At 48.9% G+C, this 20,209-nt stretch overlaps 2 protein-coding genes across 2 annotated transcripts in view; one reads left to right on the top strand and one right to left on the bottom strand.

Annotated features, from left to right (window-relative positions):
* Window positions 1-5: 5 nt before the first annotated feature.
* The window catches only part of LOC149369569 (uncharacterized), a 52,309-nt gene continuing 32,105 nt past the window's right edge, over window positions 6-20,209 (top strand). Inside the window, exons 1-3 of the mRNA XM_089575142.1 lie at window positions 6-169; window positions 14,670-14,724; window positions 17,629-17,741. Of these exons, the coding sequence (XP_089431268.1) occupies window positions 37-169; window positions 14,670-14,724; window positions 17,629-17,741 (301 nt within the window). The 5' untranslated portion in view covers window positions 6-36. The remainder of the gene's footprint in view (window positions 170-14,669; window positions 14,725-17,628; window positions 17,742-20,209) is intronic.
* On the bottom strand, window positions 8,069-10,466 carry LOC149369570 (uncharacterized). Its single transcript, XM_089558909.1, has 2 exons — window positions 8,701-10,466; window positions 8,069-8,631 (listed from the first exon to the last, which is right to left on the bottom strand). Exon 1 carries the CDS (start codon window positions 10,395-10,397, stop codon window positions 9,000-9,002), a length of 1,398 nt encoding a protein of 465 aa, XP_089415035.1. The 5' UTR covers window positions 10,398-10,466; the 3' UTR covers window positions 8,069-8,631; window positions 8,701-8,999.

Raw genomic sequence — 20,209 nt, 5'->3', positions numbered from 1 at the left:
TGTGATTGTGCTGACTTGTGGACCAGGAAATATGACATGACAGCGCCAGCAACGATGGACTTTTTGGACATCTCGTCTTCGGGCCGCGGTGGGGAACAGGAATGCAGCCTACCGTCCATCAAAGATTTGCTGCGTCAAGTGTACAGCGCGCACGTCAGCATCACCCAAGGTACGCAAAACGTTGCCGGTCTCCTGCGCCCGAACACGTCCTGCGCTCTCGGGTCAGCGTTGAGGTTTCGCAAAAATGCGTTTCAGTAAATAAAACGTGTTTCAATGATTTATGCAGTTCGTTAGATGGTAGTAGCGGCGCTCAGCCGTTGTCATTCGCGCAGCCAACGGAAACGTGTGCAGCAGTGACTTCGTGGGAGCCTTTGGTAAGTCTAGAGTTACATTAGCGCTTGCGTTTTCTGGTCCTCATTTTGTGAGTACTACGGGTACTGAAAACGTTAGCGAGGTTAGGCTATAGCTTCTCTGTTGTTTTTTACTCAATGCACCATCTAGCTGTTAAGTCACCGATAGTGGCCACGAAATAAGTAGGTTTCTACATAAGCTTCAACATTGCGGGGCCTCATAATTTAACACCGAAATGTGCCTTTATGGAACAATAAACCACTATTTAGCCGAAGACAAATGCCATGGTTTGGGTAGAACAACCACTGATCTGTGCCAGAGTCCTTCAAAGCTTTTGAAGGACTCTACTAGGGCTAAGCGCATTGATAACCCTGGCACTCGCATAAGGTTTCTCGGGATGAGCACGCAACCTTGTGTAACATGGTACAGGCAAGTAGTCGGACTTCTTTTTCTGAGAGCTGAAGTACGAGGGGGTACCCAAAAGAAACCGGACTTATTTTTGTTTGAACTTATTTCTTCACATTTTAAGCACAGACCTTCAATCTCCTTCAAAGTATTCCCCACTTGCAATGATACGCTTGTCGAATCTTTCATTCTATTTTTCACAACATTGTTTAAATTCATTTTTTGTGATGCTTCACAGTGCCTCCGTCGTTTTTTTCTTCACCTCAGCAACATCAGCGAAACGCTTTCCATTCACCTATTTTTTCATTCTAGGAAACAAAGGAAGTAGCACGGGGCAAGGTCGGGAGAGTATGAGGGTTGAGGAATAGGGGTCATGCCATTTTTGGTCCAAAATTGTCGTAGAGACAGGGCGGTGTGAGCAGGGGCATTGCCATGATGGAAAAACCAGTCACCCGACCGCCACAAATCTGGCCGCTTCCACCGCACACCGTTGCCCAATCTTTTCAAAACATCGAAGTAGAAAGCCTGGCTAACTGTCTGACCCTGCGGAACAAATTCTCAATGGACGACTCCTCTCACGTCGAAAAAACAAATCAGCATTGTTTTGAGGTTTGGTTTAACCTGACGAGCTTTCTTGAGGCGAGGTGAATTTGAAGTTTTCCATTGCAATGATTGTTGCTTTGATTCAGGATTCGATTCAGGAACACTTGAGTTGTCCCCATAGCATCGTCCTTGTACGTCTTTCTTAATATTTCAAGAGTTTCCATTCAACTTTTTCCGAGCAAAAATCGTAATTTCACCGGCGCACGCTGTTCACGAAAATCAGCCATTGCAAAAACGACGTTCACACAAAACAGTCGTCACTCTAAAACTCTGCCTAAACTAGTCTGACCTCCTTCAACGACGGCACTCGGCTTACTGACTCTGGAATGTTCGTTCTATGCGCTCCTAGTGGCAAAACGCGATACCACAGAAGCTTTGCCGAGCAAAAAATTTAGTCCGGTTTCTTTTGGGTACCCCCTCGTATGTATTCTAGTGCACTGCAGCTGGAAGCACACCCGGCTTGCGTGCACGGGTGTTTAGCTACGCTGGCTGCTCTCAAAGCGGCACGCGAGAGCGTTGTCCAGTCTCTTGATTGCGCGTAGCTTCAACAGCATTGCACTGATCGCAACGCTTGCTGCGTTTTAAGCTACCTGCCGAGGCTCTGATGTTATTGCAACAGCGATATGTTGAGCACCACTGCAACCACGGGACTGCTGGACGTCCATAGTGACCTAGGGTTCACTTGTGTGTGTAAGAACACGTTTACAATTAACAGCAGAACGAGGGTTTAGAGCAATCACCAATGACTTTGATTTTGTCTGCTCAGGCTGTGTATTTGAATTGCTCGGCCGCTTCGAATATGAACGCAGTGACCCCACTCTTGCGCCAAACTGCGCCATCCTGATAAAAGTCACGAGCATTGCGCCAAACTGCTCCAAACTCGCTGCTTTGAAATTGGACAGCGCCGCGCGCCGACTATCCAGGCAGACATAGCCTTAGATTTCGCCGCCATTTCAAAAGTTTAAGCTGCATTCAAGCCGACTTATAATTAGCATGACTATCACGCGGCGTCATTTCCTATACCACAAAATTTGTAGTAAATGGACGAAAACAATTGCCGCAACAAGGACTTTCATGGCGAACTTTTTTATGTCGTATGCATGCGCGAGCAGTCTTCGGACTGGCTTTAGCATGCGTTTTCGAGCCACTGCATGTTTCTGTCTCGCTTACAAAACACGAGCAGCACACTAATCGAGATGGAGGCCGATCGATGTCCTCTTAGTTTTGTCGGGATCATTCGATAATTCGAACTTTGGGTAACTCTTACGTTTTTTTTCTGGTTCCTCAAAGTTCAAATTAAGGAACTTTACTGTAGTGTTAATCCACTCCGCATCCATCCTGCGAGATAACTCGGGTAGCCTTGCAGTGAGCTCGAAGTTCGAGATGGAGAAGTGCAGAGCTCGCACGGAGGACTTTTTTTAACTTTTTTTCTGTCGCATACATGTTACGCCCATCGTTCTCGCATTGTGCACTGAATATTTCTGACGCTCATGTTCGCGATGAAGACTGTGGTCGCACAGCGCACTCGCACATGCGGGCTTCTGGGGCCTGTCTTCATTACAACCTAGCACCACGTCCGGGGACTTCCGTTCTATGCAAAGGGCCAGACAAAGGAACAAACTGCAAAGGGCCAAACAAGTAGGGAATGGCTTTTCGGGGGAGTGGAAACCCTTGTGCTAGTGCAATAATTAAAGAAAAGAGGTTGGGACTGCACTCCACTGCATCCCTTCCCGCCCATGTCAATCAGGCATGCCCAAATGGAAAGGCTTGCTCAGGTTTCCCATTTACGTTGTCAGTGCAGGACCAGCTAAGAACATGCAGTGAGTCGTCGCCCTATTCGGTTGCGAGCAGCAATTTTGTAAATTGTACGGTTCATGCAGAGCTTTTAAATTTCACTCGAATGCCCGCAGAGACCACCTGTATAGATCTGTTGCATTAGAATATGACCATCAGAATCATTTAAGGATCCATTTAAGGCAAGTTGACTCCATCTTTTCTTCCAAGATGTGGCACCCTTTGGAAAGTGTGAAAATTCGGCTGCTGCCCTAAGAAGTGGTTGAAAACAAACTCGCATGGGAATGAAGGCACAGTTCGCTTTGCGCCACTAACTGTGCATGTGAAGTCGCAAGTGCATGCTAGACAGCTGCTGTCATCTGTTACTAGCACCTGTCACAAGCACAATCTGCATATGCACGCTAGAACCTGACGGTTTACAGTCACCGTGGTGGTTCAGTGGTTATGGTTAAAGGGACACTGAGGAGAGCACTATTAATATTTTTTTTATAGTAAAATCCGATAGTTCGGCATGTCATGGCTTTGTTGCCACTTGGCCGGCAGCGAAAGATGCATTTATTTCTAAGAAATTTCGATTCGAAGTTGAAAAAGTTTTTCCCGCCGCTCTGATTCAAACTTGGGATTCTCCTATGACGACACAGGACTAAGTGACGTGAAACATGACGTGCGCATAACGTACCGCAGACTCCGTGATTTCTGATGGCCAGCAGTGCGGCCTAGCAGCAGCCGAAAAGAAAGCTACCGCCGGCCGCACGTTGAAGGCATCTATCGGCTATTGCGGCCGTCGCTACAGTCGCTTCGATTACGTTTGCACTGGCGTTTTGCCAGCGTTACGATGGATCTTGTTCTCGAAGTCGTCAACGAAGTTCTCGCAAATAGACACCTTTAGCATACCGTGTACCTTGTTACCGCTAGCGGAATACCGGGAGCCCGCCTACCGCCGGAAAACAGGCTCTGATTGGTCCCGATGCTTCAGGAGCACGCATAGTTGCCGGGCACGTGGCGCCATCTGGCGACGTCGAGGACATTTGCGCATGCATTGGCATGGCCGGGCTAGAGGGGCGACGCGCGCGTGCGCGTCACCCCTCTAGCCCGGCCATGGCATTGGCTGCGCCTCAGGGATTTGTGGCATATCGGGTCCTAGAGTTGCTAGAACCATTGGTTCTAGCAACGCTGCTTTGTCCTATGATGTCATCACGCTTGTACTTGCGAGTTTGGCCTGTGGCGGCGATACCTGTATTTTGGTTCTTGCTCTTTTCTACGTTACAAGAGCTTTGTTGTCAGTATGAGTGGCGTTTTTGTAATCAGGAGCTGGTATTCTATCGATACAAGCCAACTTCAATTTCTCCTCAGTGTCCCTTTAAGGTGCTTGGCCGCTGACCCAAAAGTCGCGGATTCGATCATGGCTGCGGTGGTTGCATTTTCGATGGAGACGAAATGCTAGAGGCAGATGTACTGTGCGATGTCAGTGCACATTAAAGGCCAGGTGGTCGAAATTATCCGGAGCCCTCCCCTATGGCGTCCCTCATAGCCTGAGTTGCCCTGGGGCTTTAAACCCCATAAACCATAAGCCAGAACTTGGTGGTTTGTTTTCAATGAGTGAAACTAGGGATAGGGTAGGGGAGGAGAGGTGTGCATGCACGGAGCAACTATGTGAAATAGACGGCACATGTCATGTCTCTCGTCTTTAGGCACGCATGCTCTGTCGAGACTCGTGGGTGCCTGTCAGTGCTGTATTCTCAGCCATAAGGCATTGTTTCAAGATTTGTTTAATTGGTATTAACTATTTTATCAATGTTATAAGATTACGGCCCTAATATGCAATATGTATATTCTCTACAGTACGGAAACTTCTTTGTGACGTTGGAATCTCCTTTGCAACCAACCGGTTCAGTTTTCCTGTGTAACTTGGAGTGCCTCCAGGTAATGAAATGCTTCCTTAGAGAGTATTTCAGTTACTGCTGTGGTTGAGAGAAAGGTTATGGGAAGAAGAGGTCATATTGTCACGGGTCGTTCAAACGACGCGGGTCGTGGGGACACTGGAGACCACAGGAGAGCAGGCGCCAGGTACAGTCCAAGCGGTCGCGGCCGGGCTCACGAGCGTTTTTCCACCGAGCCTCTTCCTCTTTGCCGGCGATCGGCTCCCCGCTCGTTGAAGATGACGTTAAGTGGAAAATAACACACATGATATTGCTCTCCTCCCGAAAGGCGCATCGTCCCGATGCGCAGAGAAGCAAAATTAGCGCTGAAAAACGCGTAAGGCGCGAAGAGTTAGGCCACGTGCTCCGAGCGGTCACAGTACGGTTTGAGGCGAGCGACGTGAACAACCTCCGAGGCAGGCGGGCGGCGGGACGCACGCGTTACTATCGGCAACACTTCGTAATTTAACTCGCCTATACGGCGAACCACTTCGTACGGGCCAAAGTATCTTTTGAGCAGCTTTTCGCTAAGGCCACGGCGTCGAATTGGAGTCCACACCCACACGCGATCACCAGGATTGAATTGAAGATCCCGATGGCCTTGGTTGTATTGCCGAGCATCGACTTGCTGGCGGGCTTGGATGCGGAGGCGGGCCAGCTGTCGGGCTTCTTCCGCATGTTGGGCGACGAGTTGAGCATCGGCGTGAGTGTAGACATCAGGCTGGTGGGGCAGCATAGCGTCGAGCATGGTAGTGACTTCCCTGCCGTGCACCAGGCGAAATGGTGAAAATCCGGTAGTTTCTTGAACTGCGGTGTTATACGCAAAAGTGACGTAAGGTAACACTTCGTCCCAGGTTCGGTGCTCGATGTCTACATACATTGAGAGCATGTCAGCCAAGGTCTTGTTAAGGCGCTCGGTCAGCCCGTTTGTTTGCGGGTGGTATGCGGTAGTTTTGCGGTGAGCGGTATGGCTTAAGCTCAGTATCTGGGAAAGAAGTTCGGACACAAACGCGGCACCACGATCAGTGATAAGGACCTCTGGGGCACCGTGCCGAAGAACAACGGACTCGACGAAAAACTTTGCCACATCCGAAGCCGTTGATGACGGCAGAGCACGTGATTCGGCATACCTCGTAAGGTAGTCCGTCGCAACTGCGATCCAGCGGTTCCCCGATCGCGACTGAGGAAAAGGTCCGAGTAGGTCCATACCAATTTGCTGGAACGGACTGAGCGGTGGCGTGATGGGGTGAAGGAGTCCCGCAGGCTTCATGGGTGGGGTCTTGCGCCGTTGACACTCGCGGCAGGTTCTTGTGTAATGGCGAACTGTCTTGTCAAGTTGTGGCCAATAATACTTCGACCGTATTCGCGCGAGCGTTCGACTGAACCCCAAATGTCCTGAGGAGGGGTCATCATGAGACGCTTCCATAATTTCGTCGCGTAGATCAGTGGGCACAACCAATAGCCATGACCTCGGGCTCTCGGCAAAGTTCTTCTTATAAAGAATGTTGTCTCGGAGGCATAAATGAGGCAGTACGCGCACAAAAGGACGTGGAACTACGCCTCCTTGACCCTCCAAATGTGAGATCACGGCGCGAAGGTCGGGGTCGAGTCGCTGCCGCGCAGCCATATCTACAGGACCTAGAGTACCTAGGAAGATGTCAAAGTCGTCCGTATCAGTAGGCGCAGATTCGACGGGAGCGCGGGACAGGCAGTCAGCATCAGTGTGTCGGCGACCAGATTTGTAGACGATCGTAACGTCGAATTCTTGCAGTCTGAGAGCCCACCGCGCAAGTCGGCCTGCAGGGTCCCTTAGATTGGTCAACCAACACAGGGAGTGATGGTCTGTGACCACCTGGAATGGGCGTCCGTACAGATAGGGTCGGAACTTTGTGATCGCCCAAATTACTGCGAGGCATTCTTTTTCGGTTGTCGAGTAATTGATTTCTGCCTTCGATAAAACACGACTGGCGTATGCGATGACACGCTCGGCGCCATTCTGATGTTGGATCAAGACGGCCCCGAGACCCGTGTTACTAGCGTCAGTGTGGACCTCAGTCACGGCGTCCTGATCAAAATGGCCTAGTACAGGGGAAGCCTGCAGGCGCCGTTTCAGATGGTCAAATGCAATCTGCTCTTCATCAGACCACTGGAAGTGGACGGACTCTTTCGTGAGGCGAGTAAGCGGCGCGGCGATATCTGAAAAGTTGGGAACAAAGCGTCTGTAGTAAGCGCAGAGGCCCAGGAATCTCCGCACGGCGTTCTTGTCTGTCGGCGTCGGGAAGGAAGCGACGGCCACAGTTTTATCTGGATCAGGACGGACGCCCTCGTGACTGACGACGTGACCGAGAAACTTCAGTTCGTCATAGCCAAACTGGCACTTCGTAGGCTTCAGGGTGAGGCCGGCGTTTCTGATAGCTTGAAGGACGGCTTTTAGGCGAACCAGATGTTCATGAAACGTGCTTGAAAAAATTACGACGTCATCAAGGTAGACAAGGCATGTTTGCCATTTGAGGCCGGTGAGCACGGTGTCCATAACGCGCTGGAAGGTCGCTGGAGCTGTACAGAGTCCGAAGGGCATCACCTTGAACTCATAAAGTCCATCTGGAGTGACGAAAGCAGTTTTCTCTCTGTCGCGCTCATCCACTTCTATTTGCCAATACCCGCTTTTAAGGTCGATGGACGAAAAGTAACGGGCATGGCGCAGGCGATCAAGAGCGTCATCGATGCGTGGAAGTGGATATACGTCCTTCTTCGTGACTCTGTTGAGGCGCCGGTAGTCAACACAGAAGCGAAGGGTGCCGTCTTTTTTCTTCACTAGCACCACCGGAGCAGCCCACGGGCTGTGAGATGGTTGGATAATGTCATCAGCCAACATTTCGCGCACTTGATGTTGTATGGTTTCACGTTCTTTCAACGAAACTCGGTAAGGTGACTGACGAACAGGATGGACAGCGTCGTCGGTAATTATTCTGTGCTTGGCTATCGGCGTCTGGCGAACCCCAGGTGACGTAGAAAAGCAGTCGTGGAACTCACCCAGCAGAGCGACGAGCTCGTCTCTCTCCTGAGCAGAGAGCTGCGGTGCAATGCTGACACCTAAAGGCGGCACCGAGTGTTGGGGAGAGGGCGGACAGGAAGGAGCCGCAGACAGGGTCGCAGCGTCGACAGGGGCGCTGAGGCGCTCGATAAGGCCGATTACTGTGCCCTTGGTGAGGTGCTGCGGAGCGCTGCGAAAGTTCGTGACGAGGACTTGGGTGCAACCAGAGTGAAGACGCGTGACACCTCTAGCAACACCAACACCCCTGTCAAGAAGCAGCTGCACACTACCCTCAAGAAGAACTTCGCCAGAGGCAACCGGTGCGGACTCGACCAGCAGAAACACGCTCGAGTCAGGCGGCAAAGTCACGTGGTCCGCTAAGATGCGCGCCTCGGAGAACGTCGGCTCGGAGCTCGGCGGGTCAAGGCAAGGTCGTTGAAGGGTGAGGCGGCAGTCAGCGAGGTCGATAACAGCGCCGAACTCGGTCAGAAAATCCATACCGAGAATAATATCTCTCGAGCAGCGCTGCAAGACGACGAAGGTAACGGGGCACGTGAGACCGTTAATCTCAACGCGAGAAGTGCAGCGGCCTACCGGGGTGACGAGGTGGCCTCCGGCGGTTCGGATTTGTGGGCCATCCCACTGCGTTAGTACCTTGCGAAGGCGGCGGGTCAGCTCCCCACTCACAACGGAGTAGTCGGCGCCGGTGTCGACGAGGGCGGTCGTGGCGTGGCCGTCGATAAGGACGTCAAGATTATTGTACACTGGGCGATCAGAGGCGGCTATAGGATCGGCGGAAAGGTCGTCGGTCGGTGAGGGGGAGCGGGACGTCGTACGTGGAGGCTCTTTTACAGATTCTCGGTCGGCAACGCCACCTCCAGGCGTCGCCGGGCTTAGTTTTCCCGACGAGGAGAAAGGCTTCCGCGACGGTCGCGCAGAGGGGAATCGAAGCGGCGCGGCGGCGGCGAGCGAAACGCACGACGAGAAGGCCGCTCAGGTGGCGGGGAATGGCGCAGAAATTCCTCAATTTCCCGAGGCTGTTCGCCGTACCGGGGCCGGGGCGCATCTCGTCGGAATCCGCGAAGACCGAGCTCACGATAAGGGCAGCGGCGATAGACGTGACCGGCTTCCCCGCAGTGGAAGCATAGCGGACGGTCATTGGGGGTCCTCCACGCGTCGGCCTTGCTTGGTCCACGCTGTGGGAGACGAGTGGATGACACAGGCGCAGGAGGTGACAATGGCTGCAGAGGGGGGGACGGGTGGTCGAGCGGTGGCGGCGACGAGCGACGGACGACGGAGGCGTACGTCACGGCGGGCTGTGCCGGAGGAGAGGTGACGGTGCAGCGAGGAGAAAGTGCGCGTTGCACTTCTTCTCGGACGACCTCCGTGAAGGGGGACGAAGAGGAAGAAGCGGTGGGTGGCAGACACTTCTGGAGTTCCTCCCTAACAACTGCACGGATGACCTCGCGTAGGTTCATGGCGTCGACGGGTAAGCCACTCGGGTGGTCAGCGCAAAGACTGGAAGCGGTAGAAACTCCAGCAAGCCGACGATAATGATCTGCTCTGGCTGCCAGGGCGCGCTCGATGTTAGTCGCCTCGGATATAAAGCCGGCCACGGTTGTGGGAGGGTCCCGAATGAGACCGCCGAAAATGTCTGACTTCACTCCTCGCATAAGAATGCGCACCTTCTTATCCTCCGTGGCGCGGGGATCGGCTCGGGCACTAAGGCGCAACACGTCTTCGACGAAACTTGTGACGGTTTCATCGGGTCCCTGGAACCTGGTTTGCAGGAGGTCCTCTGCGCGTTGGCGGCGATGCTGGTTAGCAAAAGTGAGTCGCAGTTGTGCCTTGCAAGTATCCCACGACGTAAGGGTGTGCTCGTGGTTCTCAAACCAGTGACGGGCAGTGCCCTCAAGGCAAAAATACAAGTTTTGCAGGCAATGTTCCGCAGACCAGCCGTTGTAGCGAGCCACGCGTTCATAGTGCTGAAGCCAATCGTCGATGTCTTCGGAGGCTTCACCACGGAACGGGAGAGCTGAACGAGGAGCGACAGGGACGTAAACCACGGCAGGCACGGGCGAAGAATCCGTCTGCTGGCCTTGGCTCACGGTAGACCGAGCCATGTGCACTGCCGGAACGGACCTTGTTGTAAGGTGCGGCAAGAGGCCGAATTCGGGGCCGAGTCCTTGAATTCGCCTGCTGGCACGTATCTCGGCCTCCTCAGCGGAGGGGCGGCGGCCCGGGCTGGGAATGGGACTCTGCGAAGCGGGAGGTAGGGGATGGCGTCGCATAAGACAGCGCCTCCACCAGAATGTCACGGGTCGTTCAAACGACGCGGGTCGTGGGGACACTGGAGACCACAGGAGAGCAGGCGCCAGGTACAGTCCAAGCGGTCGCGGCCGGGCTCACGAGCGTTTTTCCACCGAGCCTCTTCCTCTTTGCCGGCGATCGGCTCCCCGCTCGTTGAAGATGACGTTAAGTGGAAAATAACACACATGATAATATGAGCTTTGTCACAAAACCCTCAGCCTGTTCTTTCTTGGAGGTTAGCAGGCTTTTAAAGCAATCATCAGAGGCATAGTTGTTTTAAAGTTATGTGCCTGATGCTAAATCCCAAGAGTGTAGGTTGTACAGGTGTTATTGTGAAATTCAGATAAAGCTTTGGTGTTGAGCATTGTTTTGGGCAGCCAACTTCTGCGGGGGATTAGATTTTTTTTTTTAGTTGTTATCCTGTTCGTGTGAAGCACTTTAGCGACAGCCACAGCTGTAGGACGCAATGCATTAGAAAGAGCCAGAAATGCGTCCAATTTTGTAAAAGCCATGACTCCTTCATGTGGGTGAGTAGTGTTATGCACAGCGTAAGGGGAGTTATCTTCCAGTAGTTGAGTTATGTGTTCTTGTGTTTGCTGTCATGAACCTTGCGAGAGTAGCCATGAAACTCCAACCTGGCTGTTCTTGTCTTAGCTTCACATTGTGGTTGCATGCAGTCTCGCAAATGGAGCTCTTAGCAGTTTCATAGGAACAGGGACAAGATATAGTATACCTGTTATACCATAATGTATTGGCCTTTTGAACTACAAAATCTTTGTGCTCATATCATAATGTCATTGGCAGCCAGTTATAAGCACCAAGTGCAATTCTTGGGCTGAGGTACCGTACTTGGAGTGTTGTTGCATGTTCTGTCTACTCTATTCCTCAAGTGCCAAAGGAGCGTGGGGTGTTAAGATAGGTTCATATGCAGTCAGACAAATTTCTTATTTTGTGCACACATTTTGCATTAATACGGTTGATTTAAGCGTATCCTCCTTAAAAAACTACTCTCCCAATATTATGCTCATGTTTACTTACAGCTCTGACGAAGTTAAAAGGGCCTAGGTCCACTGAAGCTCTGGACAGTGAGAGAGAGCATCATCATGCACATGCACATAGGGTATATTGGCAGCAAGGGTGAGAACGCAATGGCATGTACAGAGGGCAAAACGCATGTCTAGAACGACGGAACTCTGTGTTCCGCAGCTGCCAAAGCAGCTGCAACCAGGGAGGCAAAAAATGATGATTAAAACCTATGAGTTTAACTGCATATGCTCACATCCAGACCGTTTAAAACCAAATTTTTTCAGTAGATATCATGGTGTTCAGCCCGAAACATGCCGAAACGTGTTCTAGACAAGCGTTTTGCCCTCTGCACACAGCTAACACACAAGCTATGCTCTAGTCACTGCAAGTACAGCTCTTATCAAAAGTATAGAGCCCAAGGGGTTTGCTTCTGGGCGATGCAGTGTGGCTTGTTACGCATCTTTAGTATATTCCAAATCACTTGGAAGGTCAGAGGAGCCCTCATCCTTACCCCACCGAAAGTTTGGTTTCTGCGGCTGCTATGAGGCTTGCAAGCCTATCCTTTGGGTTCTTTACTTTCGACAAAGGCTTTAGATCTTGTGCCCATAGCAAAGTGAACATAGAAAGCGAACGTCCTACATTCTGTCTGGCTGAGATGGCAGGTGTTGGTTGCAGCGTCATCTGAAGCCAGGGATGGTGCTGTACTAGTGTAACATGACCTGGTTGTCTGGCGGCACGTGTCTGTTGGTAGACAGGTGGATACTAGCAGAATAAGGAGGTGTGGGGCTGCGCAGCAAGCCGGACCATGGATCTTGCTGCACAGCCAGTGCTGACTAGCTGGTCTTGAACCACACCCCAGGAAGAAAATCGACGCGATCACAGCGTCTGCATGACATTGTGCTCTCTTTGCTAGTGCATTCTGTTTACCACTTCCTTGGTCTCTTCTTCCTTGCACGCACAATCCTCACAATCCATATCTTCACAATAGCATTGCTTTTAGTGTCGTTACATGAAGCTTTGTATCCTCTGCAATTCATATTTCATTCATTTGTGTAACCGCCCTCTGTGCAGATGCATTTTCTCCTGGAATGCGCATATTCAAGTAGCACTTTCAGGTTTTTACATTTTCCTCCTTAATTTGTCTTGAAATGTTGAAGCAGTTCCACCCAGTGTTCATCAACTGGTTTCTTTTCATATTTGATTTGGCCGTGGCTGGTTAGCCAGTGCATTGAGAGTTCCATTCTCTCGATTGTTAGTGACTCATAGATAAGCAAACTGTGGCCATCACGTTCTGAAACACAGGGTTGGAGAGAAAACATTTTAGTTTGTGGCGCCTAGAATTCTATCTTTTGGAACAAAAGATGGCCTTACAAGTGCATTCTCTTCTGAAGGCAGGCTTAGGTGAAAAGGGATGTTTTCTGCATGCATATAAGGTGGGGTTTACGGAAGTTGTACCCTGACGAAGTTAACATTTGATCTTTTCATTTTTCTCTGGAATTAGGTGGAAGGATAACTGAGTGGTCATGCATTCCTGTCAGGCAAGCTGATGTGGCTCCACATCTGGTGTCGGTTGTCTTGTGAGACAGTAGGACCACCACTAGAAAAGCAGTCATCTTGGCAGTTGAGACTTTAGCGAATTCACCTTGCTTGCTTTAATCCTCGGAAGCCTGGTGATCCTTAAAAAATGAATGGCAGACTGAGAATGCAAACATTTTTTTTTCCCTTGGTCCACACAAATAGGTTGCTCTTCTGTTTAGGAGCAGATAAAGCAAACATTATTTGATGCTTGCTGTGTCAGTGTCTGATAGCTGACACACACTCTATTGTTCTGTAGGCATAATGGTACAAGTTCTTTGATACCGTGTCGTGTGAAATCTGTTTTGCAAAATTAACTTTACATTGCTATGCGGTCGCATTGTACAAAGAGTGTCAGAACCAGGGACTGCCTGCGTGGCATTAAATGCTTTGCTCTCAGGAGCTGACCATACACAACTTTATTGTCATTCAGCTTTAAATTTTGTTTACAGGTGGCTTTTTGCAGTTGTTTTCTGTCAAGCCAGTGCAAAAGGCAGCAGAGTTAGAGTGCATGTTCTATTTGTCTCTGCTGCAGCAGTACCTTGAAAAGTGTGAAAGAGCCTTTTTCCTGGCTCTTTCCTGGCTCTGTAAAACTGCCTGCCATTGAGCAGGCAGTTTTGTCAACTGTTCCTGCTTTACTGGCTGCACTTTTTTCTGATGTCAATATAGCATCGGTTGCTTGCTCGAGGTCAGAAGCCAATTCTTCTCCACTGCAGTAAAATTTTGAGCACATGGGAGCATATTTGATCCTGCATGCATGTGAAAGGTGGCATTTACACCACATGCCCACTTTTGTACGGATAAGTTTGCGAAGGTTTGCGCAGTGACACACAAGTCATTAATTGATATGGGAAAGACTTTTGCAGCATGCTGTATTGCCTTGTGATTCATTGCCATTTGAACTAATCAGTTACCATGGAGATTATTATTATTGCTAGCAGTAAAGTGCGAGGCTTTCAGTCCTGTGATCTATTTGACTTCATGTATCTTACGTGCAGTGGATATGATGAGTGTGAGTGAACAGCGCTGTACATGCAACAAAATGCGAGCTTACGTGGTACGTAGCCCTGAGTTAAGGCAGAGGAAAGACTATCGAAAGAGCAGAAGTTGTTCGGTTAGTTGAAATTTTTGTGATCACTCCACCTTCTAAGTTGACCGACAAGGAGCTGTCATTTTTGGTGAACTAGGATATTCTAAAGGTTTTTTTTTTAACCCCTTCACCTGACTTTAGTTTGAACGTGTTGTTTTGCACCTTTTCTAAGAAATGTTATTCGTCAATTGCAATTGTTTATTTATTGGGGTTTTAACGTCCCAAAGCAACTCAGGCTATGAGGGATGCCGTAGTGAAGGGCTCCGGAAATTTCAACCACCTGGGGTTCTTTAACGTGCACTGACATCGCACAGCACATGGGCCTCTGGAATTTCGCCTCCATCGAAATTCAGCCGCCGCGGCCGGGATCGAACCTGTGTCTTTCGGGTCAGCAGCCGAGTGCCATTTTTTTTTAAAGCTGACTTGGCTGAGGAAAAAAGAGTGCTCTTACCTGTCCTTGGTGCTTGTTTGTTGTGCTGCTCTGTATTTTCTACTTCTGTCTGCTATGTATCATATGTAGTGGTCTCATTGTGGCTCACTGGCACTTTGTGTCCACTTTCAGGACTGCAGAAGCAGGTTTCGCAGCTGTCTGAGCTCGTCTCTCAAAAGGAACACCAGTGAGTTGGCATTGCTGCATGCCATGCTTATTACTTCCCACCCCATTTCCTTTCACCTATTGTACTGGCTTGGCCACACAGTGAGAAAAGTCAAGGTCGCCATAGTATAACAAGCATGTGGACTGAAAATTGAGTACCATCTGTTTAAATGAAACTAATGCCATTAGATACAAGGTAGTGGTTAGCAGGCATGCAAATATTTAATTATAGGGATGCCGAGGAGAATGCTATCCAATCTGCACTCAATATGTGGTTCATTGTGGGTGCATTGCTGATTATCTTCCGGCAAAGACTCATTTATTGCAAGAAAATGGAGAAGGACTTTGTGATCACTGTCTAGAACTGAATAGTGATGTGGCCAAGCCTCAGGGTGGTGGGGACACCTGTATCTTTTTTTTTGTATTTTCTAGCTTTTAAAAGCTCTGATTGCAGTAAAAGTAGCATCTTTATCATTAGAATGCAGCAATCTATAGACCCGGCAAACTTCTCTTTGTTCTTGGTGTCGGTTTAATGGTGATATGAATGCATTAACATGCAAGTATAACACTGTTGCCTTTCCCCAGTTTGAAAATGTGACTGTGTTGCTACTTTGGAGCCTCGGCAAGCTTGGAAATGGCTCTAGGAGCACTTGCATAGTTAGAGTGCACTTCCAGCATACTGTCAGAATTTTTCTCATGTCTTGCTTCTTGTGCTGATAGTTGTCTTTGTTGCTTATGGTTGTGATACTGAAGGCTGATTTTTAGGCCATTGTTAGACAGCAGCAAACTCGTCGCTGAAACCAAGCTTCCAAGACGTCGGATCTATGGATCTACACATGTAGACTATGTCAAAAGTTCTCAAGGAGCAGTGTTCACTGCTTGGCCGTGTAGTGGGAAACGAGCCATCGTCATCATCAGTCCGACAATGTCCACTGCATTACAACGACCTCTTGCACTAATCTCCGGTTAGCCTTATCCTGTGCTGGCTGCAACCATCATTACCCAAGCAGATAATTTAATCTCGTCTCCCACCTGACTTTCTCTTGTCCCTGGATACGTTTCCTTTTGTCTGCAATCCACTCTGTTTCCCTAACAAATGGTTGCTTATCTCTTGCTTACATCGCATGCTCTGCCCGCTTCTTCCTTGATTCGGGGTTGCAGCTTAGTGTGTATCATTAGAAGGAGTGACACTTGCCCAAAATGTGTCATGAGTTATGGTGGAAATGAAAGGAACGTGTCTCGCATTGTAAGAATTGAGCAGTGTAATATCAAAGAAATGATGTTTCCTCGTTTTAAGTTGGCACTGAAAACTGCATAAAACAAACTGATACAGTACCTTGGGGTGAAACTGTGCTGTTAACGGTGCATTCTTTCACATGACCACATCTCGGTAAAATATTATATGTTGTTAAATGTGTTGTGTTATAGTTTACACTCTCTCGAGTGCACCCTGCAATGAGTAGCAATGCTCCCTTCGCATCACTGATGAAGTGCTGTGAGCTTTCGTCACTAGATGGTGCCATAGTGTTACGCATTTCTTGGTTGTAACGCTGGCCATGTTTCACTAAAACTATTTGTCCACTAAGCATGCGTCGCTGTGCTGTAACAGCTTTGGGAGTGGAAACTCAAATGGATGCTACGCAATTGTCTGGTGGCTGTGACTATATTGGTTTTTCATTCATCACCTTTGCCAACGTGCAGTCCCTATTTCAAATGGTTTGCATCCTCGGGATACCCACCATGGTACTAAGTATTCTTCGGGCACCATGGACATTAAGAAATTGGGTGCCATGTACATTAACCTTTCTGTTGTCCTGAAAAAACTTGTTAAAATTTAGTCGTTGGTTCCGAGTCCATGCTGCTATTTCTGTGTTCTTCTTGTTAGCACCTCCTGTAGCTTCTCTTTCCATAGTCTTCTCTCTGCTGGTTCCGCAAAGCTTGGAAATGCCCTGCTCACTCGCCAGTGGTTCGGAGTGCTGGCCTTGCAATCCAAGGTCTCCAGCAAACTCCATGCGCTGACCCTGTGGCCCAAGAACCTTTGACATAAGCTGTGCATGCAAACATGCCATTATATTTTACTTGGCTCACATTGTGTGGGAATACCTGGAATGTATTGATGCACAGGTTTGCTCCTTGGTCAGATGTTTAGGGGAATCCCCCAAGGTGGAGTAGATTCGTAATAAGAGAGCAATTAATCACTGACATCCATCCAAGTGCAGCCATACAGCTGCAAAGGAAAGCTGCACAGCTTTTCTTTGTAGCCATACAGCTTTCTCAGAAACTTCGCAGTTAAAGAAAAATTCGTCCTGGTCCGGGGTTCGAACCCAGGACCACCGCTTCACCAGAGCAGACGCTCTACCAACTGCGCTAACCGGGACGGCAAGCTTATGGTAGGGCAACAGCGAATTGATCAATAACTCGAAGTGGGAACAGTGTTGGTCAAATGTTTAGGGGAATCCCCCAAGGTGGAGTAGATTTGTAATAAGGGAGTAATTACTCATTGGCATCCACCCGAGCGCAGCCATACGGCTACAAACGAAAGGTATACAGCTTTGTTAGAAACTTCGCACTTAATGAAAAATTTGTCGTGGCCCGGGGTTCAAACTTGGGACCATCATCTTTTGAGCTTTCCTTTGTAGCTGTATGGTTGTGCTTGGGTGGATGTCAGTGAGTAATTACTCCCCTATTAGCTTTGCTTCTTAATCGACATACATTTCGTACAGCAAAGGTGCCAAGAGGACTTTGAAATGCTTCCGGAAGCGGTGTTCCATGTAGCAGGTGCTACTAGAAATGTAGTGAATTGTTGCTACATTTTCCGAAATTGTTTTTCCCTCGAATGGTAATTTCTTAACTTTGTTAAATATGTTATTTTGCTGCTTTGTGGCTTTAATTTTGATTTCTTGCGGTCTTGCTTTCATGCGAGCAGGCTGCGTGATGCCTCCTGCCAACGTTGCACCTCTGTCAAGGACGCCTTCGAACGCTACAAGGCTAGCCACCAGCAGATTATTGAGAAGCAGGAGGTCAAGATCGGTCTGCTTGGTATGTTGTCGTGCATCTCCGTGCTTATCTGCGAAGTTGGCTGATAAGTGGCAGACACACACGGCCTACAAAATTATCTACAGACGAGTTCCAGTGGTGCTCTGGTGTCAAAAAAGCAAATTAACTACTCGAGTACCTACTGCTGTTTTGCTCAGAGAGAAGCGAAGGATGCTTCTTTCAGCTATGCTTTTGGCTTGTTCATGCTCTAATTTCGGGGAGGTGTGGCATTTGGCGACCAGTTCTGTTTTATGCTAAGTCTGGATGGAGTACTTGCCTCAATCGATCAAAATTAAACGGAATTCACAGAGATGGTACTACAACAGTACTACTCGCGCTGAGAACAAGTGCCTCCCCATGGCACCTGTGGAAAGGCCGTAGTGAAAGAGATTGCGCTACCTGCAACATCTCTGCAGAAGCTTGTTTTTGCGGTTCAGGGTTGCTGCAGGTGATGTGGTCTTTTGACTAAACCTCACTGATGTAGTATGGAACAAAGTGGAATGTTACCTCTTCAAAATTTGAGCATGAACAAGCCAGCAGTTTAGCTGAGAGGTGAATTCTTGGCTTTTCTCTGAGCAGCATTCACCATTCAGTACTATTGCTTCACTGCCACAACACTATTCAGTATAGTGTCCTCCACACTATACTCCACAACACTATTCAGTATACTGAAATTTTGGGCCACTCGACAGTGCTGTAGAATTTTTGTAGGCACAAGGGCTCGTCGGAGTCTACGGCAGCCTGCCATTTTGTGTGGCAGCAATAATAACCGGAGTGATACATCAAGCTTTGTTGTCCTCTTCGTAGCCTCTTGTTTTTCAATGGCAGCTGCTGAGAATTAGCTGGTCAGTGGTAAGTACTAGCACAGGTTCAGGGTTATAAGTGAATTTCCTTGTGATGCCACAGTATTTGATTTGGTGCTCACTGGGCTTCTCAATTCTGTCGTTGTGAGCTAAGTTGTTTGAAAAACCAGGCGTGCTCTTAGCACTGCTCACTGTATCAGTGCTGCCGATTATAGGAATGGTATGTGACATGAAAATAGTGGATGTGAAGCGTAATTTTCATTCTGAGGCATTACTGCAGTAGAACCCGTTTATAGGGAAGTCACTTGGATCAGCAAAAATGTTGACTATAATATCAGTGTCTTGACTATATCAGTTGTTGGGGGCGGCATGGCTCTGAGGATGCTGTCTGGTAACAAACTGGCTATTTACTAAACATGTACGCTGGAAAAGAAACACCAAGAAATACCTTACAACCTGCTCTTATCGTCTCTTTATGTGATAATTATTTATTTTCGGTTATCACATTTTGTGTTATCACATTTTTAGTTCCAATTTCATCTCATGAATGTAATATTTCAATGTAATGTAATATAGCGCCCAAGCGCAGGCGCTGCGATCGGCATTACCAGCGCGCGCTAGAGGAAAATAAAGATGGACAGCGCGTGCTCGGAGCGCACGCCCGACACGGGCTGTTCGGAACTAGAAGCCTGCCACTCTGGTCATCTTGCTCTGGTGCTCCGCTGCGACCCCGCAAATGTTCAACAGTAATATTTCAGCAAATATTTTGAATACTTCTGGCACACAAAAAAGGTTGATTGGTTCAACAGGCATTTCCAAGATCATGTATTTTTAACACACAAGCCTTTACATGAAGAAATGAGAGATTGCATTGAAGCGTTGTCACACTCATTGAAGCTTTGTTGACGTCCTGTAAATGTAGCAGTCGGAAATTGGGGGAGCTGACCTACATGTGGAGCTGACGTAATTTGCGAATTTAATGCGCAAGAAGAGGGGCAGCTGCGGTCCGCATGGACTCACAGTCAGCACAGCGCGATCTGTTTCTATGGGAAGCCACTGTACATGTGCTGATTGCCCTGAGGACGGCACAAGGCGCCAGGCGCCGGCCAGCTATTTGCACGCCTGCTCTGTTGGAACCAATCTGTTTGTGTGCACTGACGGCGCGCAATTGGTGATCCGCACTATGCTACATCTCTCTATGGATGCACGCCGCTGTGCTGGTCACGGTGCGTGGGCGGGCAGCGTAGCTGCAGATACCTGGTGTCTGTTGCCGCGAGCATGCGCAGACCTGCTCCGACATATGGATGAGAGTGCAGGCACATGGCTCAGAGTTGAAGCTTTGGTGCCGCATGTGCCGTGGTGCCCTCCCAATGGAGTTATATCATACCGCAACGACAACTGCAACCACAATATATGAAATCGTCGAATATTCGCACATGCCAAGTCAGTATCCATTCTTCTCCAGCCGCTAGTGGTGGTCTCTGAATCTCAATACGTGGTGGTGGTTCGGTTGCTCGGTTGGCTCGGTCTGTTCTGTGTTGCATTGCTCGACTGTTAGGTTGCTGACTTTGCTGGTGTTCCAAGCGTAAATTATAGCATTTTAGGATGTTGTTTTCCTGTGTATGGCGGAAATTTTATTTCCCCGCAAAGTTTATAATAATTTGGCTT

The sequence above is a fragment of the Amblyomma mixtum genome, chromosome 1 (assembly GCF_055824585.1).
Source record: "Amblyomma mixtum isolate Tamu chromosome 1, ASM5582458v1, whole genome shotgun sequence".
NCBI lineage: Eukaryota > Metazoa > Arthropoda > Arachnida > Ixodida > Ixodidae > Amblyomma > Amblyomma mixtum.
The sequence above is the reverse complement of the archived record's forward strand: the minus strand, read 5'-3'. Positions and strand labels throughout refer to the sequence as shown.

Coding starts and splice junctions, on each gene's coding strand:
- LOC149369570 (XM_089558909.1), bottom strand. CDS start 10,397: ATGCGACGCCATCCCCTACCTCCCGCTTCGCAGAGTCCCATTCCCAGC.